The 16,546-nt window shown below is 48.9% G+C and overlaps 3 protein-coding genes across 3 annotated transcripts; 1 reads left to right on the forward strand and 2 right to left on the reverse strand.

The window, feature by feature from the left end:
* Positions 1-593: 593 nt before the first annotated feature.
* ssn6 (General transcriptional corepressor) lies at positions 594-3,719 on the reverse strand (the record flags this gene model as incomplete). The annotated part of the gene is made up of 8 exons (XM_031149057.1): positions 594-2,231; positions 2,296-2,540; positions 2,594-2,750; positions 2,801-2,893; positions 2,944-3,123; positions 3,174-3,256; positions 3,309-3,512; positions 3,563-3,719. 8 exons carry the CDS (start codon positions 3,717-3,719, stop codon positions 594-596), a joined length of 2,757 nt encoding a protein of 918 aa, XP_031005410.1.
* Positions 3,720-10,194: 6,475 nt separating this feature from the next.
* RBL19 (Rhomboid-like protein) lies at positions 10,195-11,305 on the reverse strand (the record flags this gene model as incomplete). The annotated part of the gene is made up of 2 exons (XM_031149058.1): positions 10,195-10,879; positions 10,929-11,305. 2 exons carry the CDS (start codon positions 11,303-11,305, stop codon positions 10,195-10,197), a joined length of 1,062 nt encoding a protein of 353 aa, XP_031005409.1.
* A 1,402-nt stretch (positions 11,306-12,707) lies between these two features.
* On the forward strand, positions 12,708-15,027 carry Tbl1xr1 (F-box-like/WD repeat-containing protein; the record flags this gene model as incomplete). Its single annotated transcript, XM_031149059.1, has 6 exons — positions 12,708-12,757; positions 12,837-12,853; positions 12,927-13,078; positions 13,154-14,251; positions 14,303-14,743; positions 14,839-15,027. 6 exons carry the CDS (start codon positions 12,708-12,710, stop codon positions 15,025-15,027), a joined length of 1,947 nt encoding a protein of 648 aa, XP_031005408.1.
* Between the last annotated feature and the right edge of the window lie 1,519 nt (positions 15,028-16,546).

Genomic DNA, 16,546 nt, shown 5'->3' on the forward strand with positions numbered 1-16,546 from the left:
GGATCTAAATCGCTCTTGCTATTGCTACTACTACTACTACTATTATGAGGCAATTCAGGGACTAGCAGGGCCTAATGCGTAGTGAAGGCGATGATGGGATGTGAGAAGGAGTCATTTTTGATATTTATTAGTATAGAGTGTGGATAAGAAGTTGGAAAGGATGGGTTGATTATGCGTATTTGTATGTGATAGTACTTAATTATTCTCGCCGGCCTAACCGCTTGACAGCCCAAACCGCTTCCATAGACTAGGAGCGAATGCGACGACGTCTATCACGTGAAACGATAAGTGGACGATTAGAGGCGTATCATAAGGTTCCATTTCATAGGGTGATTGTAGGGAGAAGGAAGAGCTATTGAGGTCCTTGAGCATAACATAGTCCTATACTCATTACCTGGGAAATTCGAGATGAGAACTATTACCTCTTGCTGCTTTTAAAACTTAGAACTTCGATTCAAAACTCACAGCTCAAGATAATGTTGAAGAGTAGTTTAATTTCAATCTGTACAGTCTTACCTATCTTAAGTCATATACACTTAACACGAAAAATAACCCTCAACCCCAACCCCTAATACCCAACAAAGAAGATTTCATCAAGCAACAGTCTCCACCTTAGGACCGCCATTAACAATCCCATTTGTATGACCGTTAACGCCACTGGGAGACGTAGCCTTCACTTCCCCGGAAGCAGACGCTGGTCCTGACGCCGTTGCTGAAACAATGCCTCCCTTTTTTTCATCATCCCCATCGTCATCATAATCTTCATCAACATCTATCTTGCGAGCAGCCCGTTCCGGCTCGCCGACAGGTGGGGGAGGCGGAGGGGGAAGTGCCTGTTGGTGAGCCGGAGGTGGGTGATCAAGACGCTCACGCTGCTCTCGTTCCTCAACTGCATATTCCTTTGGCGGAGGGGGCGGGTGCTCATGAACAGGTGTATGTACAGCTGGTGGCCCCGGTAGTCCCAATGGTCCTGGGGGTCCTGGTGGTCCTCCCATGGATGGGAAAGGAGATTGTAGTCCCATTGGAGGGTGATGTGCTGCCTCAGATGGATGGTAGTTCTCGTTTGCTCGACGCTGGTCTTCTACGCGGCGTTGGTCTTCGGCCCGTCTTTGATCATCCACACGGCGTTGATCCTCCATACGCCGTTGTTGTTCCTCAGCACGACGTACTTCTGAAGAGCTACGACGGAAGGGCTCTGGCGTCGAAGGTCTACGATGATGAGTATCTTCCAAGCGGGCTCGGTTCTCATCCGAAGCAGGTTTCTTCATCGATAGTTGCTCATCTTCCCACTCTCGCATCCTTTTAGGGCCTACGGATGAAGGTCTGTCACCATCACGCTCTCGCTCTACTGCTTCCTGAGCCGCAAGAGCAGATGCTGGAGGAGGTGCACCACCTGCAATACCACCAGGGTTGGAAATATCAGGATGGTGAGGATATTGTGGTTGTTGGTGTGGATAGCCGGACTTTGGAGATGCCATTCTACCTTCAAGAGATATGGGACGGACTTCAGGTCGCGGACTGTTTCCGCGGCCAATAGGTGGGAAACCACCTGAACCATTCAAACCGCTTGGCGCGGGTGGAAGTGTAGTAGAAGAACTTGATCCTCCTGTTGGACCGGCATAGTTGGGATTAGAGACTCGCGGAGGTGGTGGGCCTGATGGAGCACTCTGTGGCGGAGGTCCATGAGGACCACCCTGAATAGGTGGAGGCGGATAGACCCCCATTGAAACTGGCATATCACGTGGAGGAGATCGACGAGGTGGAGGTGGAGGGCCTCTCTCAGGGCCTGGACCGGCACCTGGACCAGGGCCAGGGTATGGTCTCATTTGCGGCTCTTGTCTCGGGCTTGGTGGTCCACGGGGAGGGGGCGGGATTGGACCTCGAACAGGCTCTCGTTGATCGTATGGATTCGGTGGTTGTGGCGGTGGGTTGATCTCCGCAAGTCGACTTCCCCAACCGTTGACAGGTCCATTAGGAGGTCCAGGCGGTGGAGGCGGTGGAGCTGAGTTACCCCACTGAGGTCCTGGAGGACCAACGGCGCCGGTAGCTTGGTATGCTTGAGGATGGACATCTTGAGGTAGCGGTGCACTTGTTTGAACTGGCATGCCATTGGTCTGTCCATTGCGAAGTAATTGTAGTCGGGCCTTTATGTGCACATTGGTGGGGTCAAGTTCTGCGGCACGTTGGTACGCATCTAGTGCATCGTTGATCTGGTTGTTACAAGATTCATACTAGACCAATGATTAGCAATGTTTCAAACGAGGTCAAGTGAAGCTGAAGCTGAAGCAAACTTACCAAAGTTCCCAAGTCGTACCAGACCTCGGAGATGTACGGGTTCAAGCGTATCGCTCGGGAATATGCATCTAGTGCATCTCGGTACTGGTTGATCTGGTAATACAAAACGCCAATCGAGCACCAGAATGTCGGGTTCCGTCCGTCTCGATAGACAGCTTGCTGATAGGCTTCATAGGCCTTTGGATATTTCTGCTGTGACATGTAACATCGTCCAAGCAAATACCAGCTCTGTGCATCACTTTGGTCTGCCACGTGTTAGCGTGTGCGATGTAGGACAGGTCGTTTCGAAGAAGCTTACCAGAGCTGACAGATTTCTCAAGATACTCGATAGCACGCTCTTGGCTTGTGAAGCTGTTGCTCTGCTGGTGATGCAACCAACCAAGCTGTTGAAGGACCTTTGCATGGTTTGGGTCACGTTCCAGAACACGCATGTATGCCGATTTGGCGTTGTCGTACTATGATGGGTCAGTGATGGGGGGTTGCAGAATGGCGAAAGTGGATTTACATCTTTTTGCTGCTCGTGGACGTGCCCAATTTGGAACCAAATATCCTCTTCCGTCAATGGAGTTGGTGGAACGGAAACAATATATCGGAAACACTACAAATAATTAGCGACCCGAGCAATCCTCGATTTCAGCTTGGTCATACCTCAAGACTTTGTTGGTATTTTTGCTGCTGCTTGTAAATTATGCCGAGACGAAAGTAAATTTCATTGGCCTTTTCAAAGTCTGGCTGCATTCGCATGACTTGTGAGAATGCTTCCTCTGCATGCTCAAGAGATCCATATCGATCATAGAGTATGCCAATGCCGTACCAAAGTTTCGGCTCCTAGATGCAATTGTCAGATAAATACAATCAGCGGCGGTAATTCCACAAACCTTGGGGTCTCGAAGATGGTATAGGGCCTGTTGATAAGCAGAGTATGCTTGTTGTAAATCATCCATCATCAAGTAGCAGTGACCTTGATATGTTAATGGTGTCGCTAATGAAGTTTGGAAATCTAGAGAGCTTACCAAGACTTCCCCAAACATCGCCATTATTTCCATCCAGCTTGAGGATACTCTGGAGGTACTCGACGGCTTTATGGAATTGTTCTTGTGCTCGAAGTATACCACTGATCGCATTCATCGCGGGAATAGACCTGGGGTTGGAGCGAAGCGCATGTTCGTAAGCACCCATAGCTTCGTCGAGGTTGCCCATAAGTTCTGCAAGGCTCCCTAGATATTTATGTCAGAGCTGACTCTCAATTGTTCGGTTTATCTCTTACCTATTTGAAGCCACACCGCTTCATTCATAGCAGCGAGTTGCTGCGCCGCCGGCCATTGTTGCTGCGGTTGAGGACCCATTCCTGGAGGTGGAGGACCACCAGGAGGACCATGGTGCAACTGCATGCCCGCTGGAGGAGAGGGATGATGGCTTGCCATTGTGGTGGAGGATATGCGACAACAAGAGTTGTTCGTGTGTGCTGGCGACTACGCGCCTCGTCTCAACCCGAGGTAGACGGCAATGCGGATTAGAACCGCGAAAGTGAATCGCGAGCGAGTTGGAAGAATAGAAAGCGTGCTTGTACTGATAACCCGAATGATGAAAAGTCGATTCGAGAAGGGTGGTTGAAAGGGAAGTGGTTGTTGAGGTTGAGGTTGCAGCAAGTCGAGGGGAGCTACCTGTGGCGCAAGGTTCCAAGGCCAAGGTAGGCTTGAAGATATAAAGTGAGTATCTAGCAATAGAAGAAGGGTCAATACCCAACTCGGAGCGAGATTGGATGTATAGTTAAGAGCACATGAACCAGGTTGTATGTTGGGTTGGTGGTGTTGAGGCTCTTCTCTACTGCTGGTGGATAGATGTGACGAAAAGCGAAGAGGGAGACGATAGATTCGCGGAAAGAAAGTCCATTTGACTAAAAAAGCCAAGCGCTGGGTAAGGTGAGCTTTTGCAGACACAAGAGGGTAGTGCAAGGATTCGCATGCTACGCACCAAGCGGCGTCCGGAGGCGCATATATGGATCACAGCGGGTCTGCTTATTGTGGCCAGTCAAGCCGTGTGCTGGAAGAAAAATCCCGGAGACACCCACATAAAATGCGTCACGCCTCGTGCCGAGTGATACTCCACCTCCACGTATTCCACTTCCACTCCTCGAACACGACCAATACGGACTCAACGAAAAGGGAAGGCAACGAGGGCCAACTTGGAGTTCTATCTATCTGCGGTCTTATAATAACAGTCACAACCAAGATTAATATTGATTGATATCAACACGACGCTTAGTCACCACGCACGGCCTCGTGATTTACGGCCGGATCAAGCGTGTGTGTTTCTTCGTCGCAGGGTGGAGCGTTTAAGTTGCATTCGGGAAATGGTGAAGGATGGCGTGCATGGTACACCGGTCGCTTCAGGGATATAAGTAGGGTAGGTGATCATTCCTGACAGAGGGAGGAGAGAGTGAGGACTCCCGGTCATAAGATACCTCGTTATAGCCCCTTTTCCACCATCAGTTACATTCAAAAGGTACGACGCACCAAGTACCGGTATATCAACATCATTTCCAGTCCCGCATCACTGCATGTATACGGAGGAGACACATACCTACTTATTATAGAAGAGCAGCCTACTTCCTATCACACGAGGCCCTTGTTCCCTCCCTCGCCGCTCGGAGGCCGTGAGTGTAAATATAATGAGAACGCAGGTGCAGGCTGCAGACGCAGATAGACATGCATTTGAGGTGCATAAAAATCTGCAGTGCCACCACCACAGGCCACAGGCGAACGGCGGCATTGCGATCCCTCATGGACAGGCCCGCCAAGAAAGCCAAGCATTACCCAGGTATACTCCGTAAATCAAGCCCCTCTCTCCCGCGCCCGAATGGAGATGCTTCTCAAATGAGGGTTAGGGTGGGCCAATTCTTACCGTAAGTGTAAGCTATGGCTGCAAACTAATTTAGTGGAGGCGTTTGGCCTATTGCGATTAATTTCTGAAATTACTCCTTTCGCTTTAGCTTGCGCGCGTCTTTGGTGAGCTTTTACGGACTATTTCATCTTTACTTCCCCGCACCACCACACCTTTCTCATGTACATACTGTACGGTACCAACGAAGAGATTTACGAGGACCAAGCTTTCAGATAAAGAAGCAAAGGGTTCCCCTTAATGTATGTTCCCCACCACTCGAGTGCATCCTCTCATTCCCACCTTCTTCAATCATCAACTCAAACTCAAGCTGAGTGAATCAGCCCCTTCAACCTTATCTCAATCATATGACACCGGTGTGGACTGGGCTATATTTTATGTCAAACGGCAGAGTATTATATGTGTTCCTCAACCCAGCCCAGCTTACTCACATTCCACAAGTAGCAGTATTCATATAATCTACACACCTTACCTCCTCCCCATCCATATCATTCCTTTCCTTATCTCCGAATAACATCCCTTCGTCCAAAAATTGGAAATGGACACGGACCAGATCATTCTAGCCCTAAGTAGCGTCAATGCATCGCTGGAGATTGTGCCGAAAGATAGCCGGCACCCGCAAGGGTATCTTCTCGCGTGGGTGTGGCTTGATAGAGCAAAAACAAACAATTGAGCCCTCGCTAGGCGCGGAGCACAACTGAAACAAGTCCGGTCCGGGAAATGTAGATGTCGGATGTCAGCCACGTGACTATGTAATGAATATCCATTGGATGAGAACGAATTGGGACAGATAGGAAAGAGCAAGAGAGCACTAAGATGGAAACCTGTTCTGAACTTTAAGGTTTGGGAGAGACACTCGTGACGACAGAACTCTTCAGGAAATAAATGTCTCCGGATTCCACGTGTCAAGACTCAAGACCCAATCCAACCCAACCCAACCCCAACCCCCTCCCCTGTCCTGTCTGTCTACCGTCGAGTCGAGCCGCACCTCCACAGTTCGTGAGACATTACCAGATTGCGCTCTCGCTCTCGCTCTTAAAAACAAACCCAGATTCCTAAAACGAAATTACTCAAAACCCGCCCAGGCGCACCAAACCAAGGCGTCCAGATTAGACTATCCCTCGGGCGCCTTCCACAGAAATACTCGCTCGCTCGCACGTACGTACTCACGACAGGCAATGCAATCAGGCAGACGTCTAGTCAGAGAACCGCCCGCCTGCCCTGTCTGCGGACGGATACATACAGTACATGCATCTGTACTGTACCTAGGTAAAATATGTACCTAAGGTATGTATGTATGTATGTATGTATGTATCATCCCGATGCATGTCACGTTTCCCAGCATCCTATCATATCATATACAACAATTATCACTATCACTATTATTATCATATCTATCTATCCCGGAAGCAAGCCCTAATCACACCCACTTCCCCATCCCCATCCACACCCACCTCCACATCCGCGTCATCCGTAGAACACTGCTACGTTGCAAATACGGTACCTGTCAAACACAAGCCTACCCTACCTATCAGTGCCGTACAAGTACAACGTCTGTCTGTCCGTCTCATCGAGTATCTATCTTACCTATAGTACACTCCTTCCCGCGCTCGTCGCACCAGTAGTTCTGCCTGGCCCGGTCCTTGTTCCGAAGATCGAGTTACAAGTGGCGATTTGACTTGCAGAAGCGAGGTGGAAGTGCGTGTGGAGTGAGACATGTTTTTTTTTTTTTTGCGATGCGAATAAGGAGGTAGGTATATCATGGTTGTGGTACAGTACCTACGTACCTACGTACTTACTTTTTGTTTTTTTACCATGTAATGTACCACATGATTCATGCGTTTGAAGACATTAGCCATCGGGTTGGGGGATGATTGGTTTAAATTTCCGAAGTGAGTTGTGGTGTAGGTTTGAGGATATTAAGATGGTAGGAGGTAGTTGATGGTGATGTTCAGGTGGGTTGTGAGACTTTATAATATGTATAGATGTGCAAATTACCCATAGGAGAAATCCCATATGTGTCTGTCTACCTTAGGCAAGTGCTTTTTTTTATGGGCCCGAACTCCTTCCATGTGTAATGTTTGCGGAAGTGCGGTGGTCCAGTTGTACAGTATATGACACAGCTTTTATCGCAACGAGTTATGATTGCAAAAAATACTGCTCACAATTTTCGCTCATCTACTATACCATCTCCATTACTGTACCATGACACTCGTTGATGGCATGGCATGTATCCGCAGGATCTGCTAAGTCGTCTAGTATTATGGGAATGTCGCACGCACAATAGCGTCATAGAAAGCGTCATAGAAACCTACCAGTCTCTTGTTAATGTTAGCTTTAATTGAGACATTCGTACTGCACCTGTTTTTTCGATCTCCTTACTACTAGACGCGCTACACTCCGTATTGGATGTATCTTTGATTGATTACTGTACCTATAGCTTGCAAACTTCGTTTTACTTTGCGATTCTGATCTATGGTGTTTTGTTCCTTGTCGATTATTCGAAGTCGGTGTATAGAGATTCATGGTTAGAGATTGGTGGAAGGTGCGGATGTTGAAGTAGAAGACGTGTTGTGGGAATCTTTATTTTCTCTTGCTTTGATCCACTACGCCTTCACTTCCGTGACACGTAGGCTGGTAGTCGCTTCAGTCACCGTTCGTTTTGAGTTCACTTTACAGCCAAACATGTAGTTTGCAGCGTGATGTTATTTAGCCTCTGTTCTACATAAAGCAACAAAGCTTGATATAGCAGAAATGCTTGTATTTTTGAAAAGGTTATCTGCGACACCCCAAGCAGATATGCAATAGGAGGAGCAGAAATGCTTAAATGGGCAAATACGAGGCGAAGAGGCATACCTGATGCTTCAGGGGAATAGCACACCCCGAAATGGTATTGGCGGAAGCGAGATATCAGGTGTTGGCGTCGGAATCACCTAACAAGTCCGATGATTAGTACTGGGGTTTAAGTAGGGAAAGGCATTTGGGCTAGATAGTGATTCTCTAGTTTGAGTGTCAACATAAGGAAGGGGCTTGCGTACCTTTAGAACCTTCACTAGGCGCAGGTAGGATGATATCCTCGATAGAGCCAAATCTTTCTGATGATTGTACATTTTGTAGCAAGGAGCCGTCTGTGTTGTAATTTGCAGGTGGTTGTGGAGGAGGCCGATTGCCCCGCCTTCCCAGAGGAGCTAAAGCACTATTCAGCAGGTATTGTCCCCACCCTACTGCCCTGGGTGTCGGCGAAGGGAGCATGCGGGCTAGATATGCATTGCCAGGAGACGGAGAAGATAACGCGGGAGTTGGTATCGGAGGTATGAAGGGTATGGCGGATGTTGGCGTAGGAGTCATGCCTGACTGACTTTGACGAGCAATCTCTGTATCGCGTTCTCTTAGTTCGACTTGAAGCTTCCATTCCTTTAGTGCATTTATCTCGGCCTGCATTTCGTTCAATTGCGATGCTTTGGTGTCTGCATGGGCATTGGTTGGTTGGGCCGAAGGGGCGTAGGAGGTGTCGGGAGCGTCGGAGGACGGAAGCATCGTTGAGTATTGCTGTCTCTTTGCGGAGCGCTCAGAACTGTTGGATCTGGTGGGTGATGCGTGTCGTTTCGCACGTCTGTGAGTTACCATTTGGGGGGGCATGTCTTTAACGCTTTGAAGAGTGTTTGTTGCTTGCACATGATCAATGAATTGACCGCGTGGGGACAATGTGCGTGGGACTTGTCTATCGTTAGTGGCGTTATTTGCGTCCGAGTTTGAAGCGCGGGGAGTGTGTGGACCGTGTAGGTTCGACATTGTTGCGTGAGCGCAAGGCTGTGGTTGATGACCTGGGCTTGATGGCATTGGAGCTATGGGTGGCGCCTCGTTAAGCTGTACGCCCTGCGAGTCTATTGTTTGCGCTCCAGGCGAAGGGCCATATACCCATGGAATTCCCATGGGACGTTCGTCGCGATGCCAGTATAGGAGCTCTGTCTCCCAGCGTAATTGATTCGGCGGATAGGCATGTCCCCATTTGTGCTGTAACTCTTGGTAGATTTGGATTATGATTTGTTGGCGTGCGTAAGCATTGTTGTACGAGGATTGTGAACCCATCGTGACGTTGGCGTTGGCGTAGGTGTTGTTGTTGATGCGTTGTTGTAGATTATAGAAAGGAGGGTTTTCGTATTGTTTCTTTCGCCAAGCGAGGAGCAGCCAGAGCAGAGCCCTCAACGGTGAATAGCAGCCTTATCTTCAGATTGAAATTCACTGCCCTGAATCGGGAATTCCATGGCGCTCGGTTTACTCGTATCGCAGCCTCCACCGGGTGTCTTGAAACTGGTGGTGTCGATAGCTTGAGGCCCATGAAGAGTGACTGGAATCAAATCAGGTAACACAGTATACGATTTCAACAGAAGTTGTCAGATCTCGACTCATTAACTTGTCAGTTGTTGCCATGTATTAGGCTCTTATAACGCCGCGTATAGTAAAGCTGGTGTTCAACAGAGTGTTAATTGTAGCTCTTGCCTCTGGAGGAGAGAAAGGCCAAGGCCCCATCCGGACGACTTCTCCAAGCATACTAAATTTTGTAGAAAAAAGAGAGGTTTACGTTTAAGGCGATATGACCAAGTCAGATTGAGATTTTCTTTAAGCTTCTAAGGGGGGGCGGTCTCTTTTAAATTTGCTTCAAATCCTCTCAGTTCACTGACTGCAACATGACAGATATTGCGGCCATCTGTCTGTCTTGTTGTATGAGTAGTTGCAATGGCATCTGAAAATTAATAAGTAGCATTACGTTCGAGAACTCGTTTATAAATTTAATGTCACCGGAATAACTCGCTAGAGATTGTATCCATGGTGCAAACGCAGCCAGTATCACCAAGCAACGAGAAAAGAGACTAACTTTGGGTATCATTCACATATTGATATACACAGACATTAAAACACGCTTGCACAGATCTCACCCGGACGCCAAAATTAAAGAATTACCACTTAGTTCCCAAGTCATATATAACATCCCCCACCCTAAGACTTCCCATCATCTCTATCGGGTACATAGCTCGTCTCCCCCAACATCGTCGCAGGCGCTTGAACATTTGGCTGTGGCTGTACCTCCACACTAGCAGGTGCTGCCGGTGGTGGGTTTGGTTTCGAGGGCCCTGTTGTCGCGGCATGCAGTCTCTGGTCCAATGCTTTTAACGCCAATGCTCTCCTTCGCTCTGCCTCTGCTCTTGCACTTCCAGGTGTACCACGCTGTACAATAGTCTCGCCCCTCGACGCTGATACATCTGCATGAGAGAACGGCGTGCAGATTTTGAACGCAACAAGAATATTATAGATCTGGTTCGAAAGGCTGGCTACCACTGGCTTCACTGGTTCAGGGAAGAATTCGGAGAATGCGAATGTCTCGCTAGCATCTCCGCGCAGGGAAGCTGGTTGTGAGGTTTCGAGGTCGGGGAAAGCTTGCTTGTAGAAGCGGAGGTAGGTCCAACTGATCAGGAAGCCGGAGAGGACCGAGAATGTTGAAGCTGCGCTTATCATTGGGGTTAGGGAGAGAAGGATAACTCCCAAAATGTGGAGGAGCGGGAACCGAGGGACTCGGAGGGATATGATCCCTTTGAATAGAGTGACGGTGTGCGCTGGGACGAGCTGGGAGAAGGCAACTAGGAATCCTATTTGCAAAGGGATGGTGCCGTTGATAGTAGTCAACCTGCAAAGCATCAGCTGAGTTCTCTGAGACAAGACTTCTCCAAACCTACGTCCAACTCATTTCCCCAGTAACAGCAAACAGAAAGACCAACGTCCCAAAGCACATAACATTAGGTATCAGAGATGTCACCAACAGGAACTTTGCGAACTCGGCTGAAGTCCATGCTCTTTCCAGATATCTCCCCCCGTAAAAGATTGTAACACCCGCTATCCCAAATGTAAAGATATTGTTTTCCACCAGCGTCGTCGTCAGAAAAGTCCAGGGGTATATCAAAGACAGCTGGGGGACCAGTGCAATGTAGGGAACTACAACATCAGACTCTGCAGACCATTGCCTGTACCTTATTGCGCCGCTGAGAAATGATTGTAGCACCAGTGTGATGAGGAGAATGCGCGTTATTGGGGGGATGTTGAGTCGAGGAGGCATAATGTCGATTGCATATGAATTCTGGGCGTATCCAGGCTCGACGTTGTAGCTAACAAACACTTCTTTAGAGCTTCTCTCCTCTCCTTAGCAAAATGTTAACACGTCGGGATTGTTTCTTACCTTATCCTTTCCCAATGCAGAAAGCGCAAAGCACGGACCATTCAATGATCACGTGGACTGATCTGGCTATGTGCTTGCTCTGCTGTTGCCGTACCGGGGATTTTAAGCTTACTTGGCTTGTTTTGCTTGAAACTGTTTCGACCTATCTTTATCCCTGCATTTCTCTGGAACCACCAGATTCTCAAGTCAGCATTCCCGATGCACCTGCTGAATTTCCTTACTCATAGGGCTAACGATACTTTACGAGATACGATTCGATACGGCAGGCGAACGGTCAACCCCGACGTTCACAAGGAAGCATGTTCGCATTCAAGTCTACGCCCATGATTTCGTCTTCAGTTCTCGGCATGCGCCTCCATAACCCGTACGCCATTTCCATACCGCCAATTTTCATTTACAACGCATACCTCCCGGGACTAGATCGTCTCCAAAGCCCAGGGTCTCCACTCTTACCACCGTGCGTGCCCGGCCCACGCCCACGCTGCGAGCTGCAACTCAGGATACCGTCACACGGCTGCTAACCCACTGGTCAAGAGTCACGGCGCGCTTTTAGCAATAATTAGAATACAGCCAGCCGAATTCAAGCAGAACCCTTAAGACCACAAACTCCCACGAGACAAAATTGGGTCTGCAGTCATTCCATCCTCCACCTCCGAAATCGACCCCCATCCCTTCTGGACAACCTCCCCCCCCCTGTTTCGTAATTCGAAGGCCTTGGATTGGCCCTGTTGCATTTAGGAGTGTCGCGGCGGTCCTGCACGCTGGGCTGGTTCTCGAAGAGGCCCTGGCTGCAGCTTACAGGGGTTCGCAGGGCCACACCCATCGACACACCCATTGGCGATATTGGCGTCGATCTCCTTGTCAGTGGGCTAAAAGAAGTCTCGGTCCACACGGCGCCCTAAACTACAAACAGTGTACTCATAACCCTGTACAACAGGAAGCTTCAAAGTGCCATACTTAGTGCCAGACGCTGCACGCCAATCCGTACCCAGATAAACCCATACAGGACCATACCGTACCATACCCATACCCAGCGAGCCAGTCCAATCCTGTACGGAGTACCTTTCCTTGTGGCAGTGGCAGCCGCGCTCCCTAGTTCAAGCCCCCACATTTCATCCCGCACCACCTGCGTACTTTCATCGTCGTCGTCTACCTACCTTGTTCTTCATTCCACATCTCGAAACCTCCAACACACATCAATATCACGACCAGCTCGCTGCAGCTGGCTTTCAAAACGCTCCTAGATATTACGCCTGCGTCGTACGGCCTATCAATCTCAACCATGACCAAGGAGACGCTTGATTCGGACAGGGTCAACTACATGATCTGGAGGTACGTGTTTCTCGTGATCCGCCTGCTCGGATTTCAGGTACAGGACTGCTTTTCGCTAACGGCAATTGTTGCATCTCAGATACCTCATAGAATCAGGTACGTGTACAACGCATGTCACCATAATGCGTGCTTTTTCTCCCCTTCATGAGCGCTGAGTATATTCCTTTAGGTTACGAAGAGTCTGCCGTTCGGCTCCAAAAGGAGTGGAACCATCCAGATCCGCAGCAACTCTCATGTGCGCCCCATGTACCGAATCATGCACTAGTGGTCCTGCTAAACAGAGGCCTCATCTACAATGTAAATGCGAGAGAAAATCCCCAGGTAAGCACCAAATCGACGTACTATGACCACCTAATCTCGAGACCATATGTAAGTTTCGAACTGACATCCCCCAAGGTGAATATTGGAGAATCTGAGACGGTGCCTGGATTTTTCGGACCGTTGACGCCAACTTCCCCACCAGCTGAGGCTGCGGCTGCAGCTGCAACTGGCGAGGAAAACGAAAATGCCCGAAAACGTGCAATTGACCACGAGCAAGCGCAAATCGGCAATGGACCACCAACAAAACGCCCTCGTCACAGCAATGGCGGCTACGAAAATGGAAACGGATTTGATCCTACTGCCATGGATGTGGACGAGGAGCCGCAGCACGGTGACGAGAATGCATACCCGTCACCTGAGCAGCTGCCTTCGCCGGCCGTCGTCACGATTGGCCCGGACCAAGGTACGCAAATTGAGAAAGTGAGCGAGTTATCAACAGAGACGATGTTCCTCGAATTGTCAAACGACCCGGCTTCTCGAAACGCCGTTTTATTGCAATGCGAGTGGAACCCGCGAGATCCAAAGATCTTGGCAGGTGCGGGTACCGATGCGCTAGCGCGCATGTGGACCCTGTCCCGTACGGCAGCCGGTCCAGACACAGAAACAGACCCTGAAATCCAACGGAAACCTCTCTTCCAACCCCACCATACTCTGTTGGATGCAGACGCCCTCCCTTCAACACAGGTCACCGGCTTGTCCTGGTCGTCCGACGGTGAGGCTATAGCCGTGGCAAGTGAACCGATGGAGGAGGGCACTGCCAAGATAGAATTCTGGGATCAGGAAGGCAATGCCTTCGCCTCGTTCAATACGTTCGAATCCCCTGTTATATTTCTCCGCTGGAATCCCTCGAACCAGTCCTGTCTCGCACTAAGCACCGAAAATGAAGGGAAGGGTACAATGATCACTGTCATGTACCCTGGGGAAAATGAGTCAACCCGCCACTCCCTGCCGACCCATTCGTTGCACGAGCAAGAACCCCTCGATGCAGCATGGACGGCCAACGAGGAGTTCGTCCTCTGTGGCGGTGATTACCTGCAAACATTTCAGATTGTGGAGAGAGTAATCTCTCCAGGGAGAAAGTATGAGACCCGGGAAAGACATGGCCTGTCGAAGATCACGTATGATTGGCGATCTCAGTTGCTTGCAACTGCTAGTGCTAATGGCATAATTGATGTACGATTACTCCTAGGATGAACTCAAAAATGGTGAACTGACTTTACGTAGATATGGGATTACAAGGGCCAATGTCAGTCGCTCACTGCACACCAAGGCCAGATTACTGCTCTACTTTGGCAACCTATTCCAGTTCCGGCAGCTCTTCGAGACGATTCCGAGAGATTGCTGGCCTCAGCTGGTGAGGATGGAGCCATAAGCATATGGAATGCCCGTTCGATGGAGACTAAGTGTCGAAGCTCGATGACAATGGGGTCTGCCGTGGCATGTCTTGCATTCTCTCCAGATGGAGCATTCATCGCTGGTGGGACATCAGAACGCATATTCATCTGGAAGGTCGATGATCCAACTCTTCCACGGGCAACTTGGATCGGATGCGATCAATTGGGCTGGCGAACCCCACAGTCCCAGGACTCAGTTGCAGAAGAAACGCAATACTGCTTGTCCTGGGATAGCAACGGGCAGAAGCTGGCTTACGGCTTTAATACCTCGGTATGTGATTTTAAATGACAGACTAAGATGTGAGACTGACAGACTGTAGCTGGCCGTAATAAACTTTCGACGGTGAAATAATATCCACGAGATAGGAGATATTTAAAGACGAACCTGAGCCAAGATACGGCTCACAACCCACTTATCAAAGTGGAGTCACGATGGGAGGCAGCGTGGAGTGCCGACCTTTGTACGGAATGATTAGCGTTGCTGGTCTGTATTGTATGAATGAAGAAAACCAAGGGCCAAGAGTCAAGATGAAGGGCCAAGGCGACTGGCGGTAGCGCAACCTGGAAGGAGAGACCAGCAGCAACCACGGCATTATATCAGGGTTGATAGAAGTTGATCAAAGATACGTGTATATTATAATTACGGTAGGAGTACAGAGTGGCAGCTAGAACACCAAAGACATATGAAGTTAAACCGCTTGTTCCACTTTTTGTAGGACTCGCTTCCATCCCGCATCAAAGACTGGCATTGTACCTCCACTCTATCTACAGGTCATCACAGCATATAAACTTCTTGCTAGCACCTTGTGTCATTACCTGGGACTCAAGAGCTCAAACCTGTGCCGGTAAATAATGAGCTGAGTCCCAAAGAAGTCATAGGCAGTCCGGACTAAATATATTCCTAGTCCTAGTCCGTCTCGCTGGCTCCCAACTTCATTTGGATATCACCAACATCCCCAAAACATACACCATGGTACTATTTTGTTGGTGAGACCATAACATTGTGCCATCTCTATGATAGGTTGTCAGCTTGGTGAGTTCCAAGCACCGCAGTCTCTGATCCTTGACTAGACGGCTTTCAATATTGAGTCTCCAGAGCTTGTTGAAATTTGGGATAGCTTTAAGCGGAGTGGGTTTCTTTCTACGAATACATGCTGCAATTCCAAAGGGCAAAGTCATACATACCGTACCTACCTACCTACCTTGCCTACTTACCTTGTCTATAAACTCCCTCGGCAGACCCGAGGCTTTCAAACCGACAAGTCCCTAACTTCCCAAGTGAATACATATAGCGAAACAGGTACTCAGAAGCGACGGTGCTTTGTAGGCAAGAAGGAGGGACCGTTTTAAGCTTTTCCCCCATCTCCTTTAGCAAGGTCAACATATTTTGTACTCAGTTCAGAATATGCTTTTATTGTCTTTATCTTCCCTAGTATTCAACATATCAATCATGTAGTCTCATCTTGCATTCAATGACTCGAGTAATGACACTGCTTACCCATCACCCATTCACTGGGGAAGGAACATTCCAGGACTGACTTGACATAAACTACACAGAAGAATATCTCTGATCAGCTTCTATTACATCTCAACAATGTCACACACGACTTCGAACATGTCAAATACCATCATGCCAAATATCACCATGGCTCCGAGCATCTTCAACCCTGTTGCACAACCTTCAGATCCAGACTCTGTCATGGCTTCAAGTCCCTGCGGCCCTGCTGCTACGCCCCCACCACCTCCATCGAACATACCTATCTCAACACATCAAGTTCTTACCCAGCCTCGTCAACTCTCCTACCTCGAAAAACTACCACCAGAAATTCAGTCCCTGGTGCTGGAGAACCTGCCCAAGCCAGGCCTTGGTAATATCAGACTTACGTGTAATCTCCTCAATGAAGTTGCAACTCCAATAGTAAGATCTCATATATTAAGTCTTATGCTTATTCTCCCCATCTGTTCTCTTTTGTTGGAACCATGCCTTGTCACCCGAATTCAATTGGAAACAAAGGCTAAACTTTGCCAGATTGCTCGAAAAATCAACGTCACATTCTCACTCAAGAGCTTTCAG

This window comes from Lachnellula hyalina, assembly GCF_007821495.1.
Source record: "Lachnellula hyalina strain CBS 185.66 chromosome Unknown contig00065, whole genome shotgun sequence".
Taxonomy (NCBI): domain Eukaryota; kingdom Fungi; phylum Ascomycota; class Leotiomycetes; order Helotiales; family Lachnaceae; genus Lachnellula; species Lachnellula hyalina.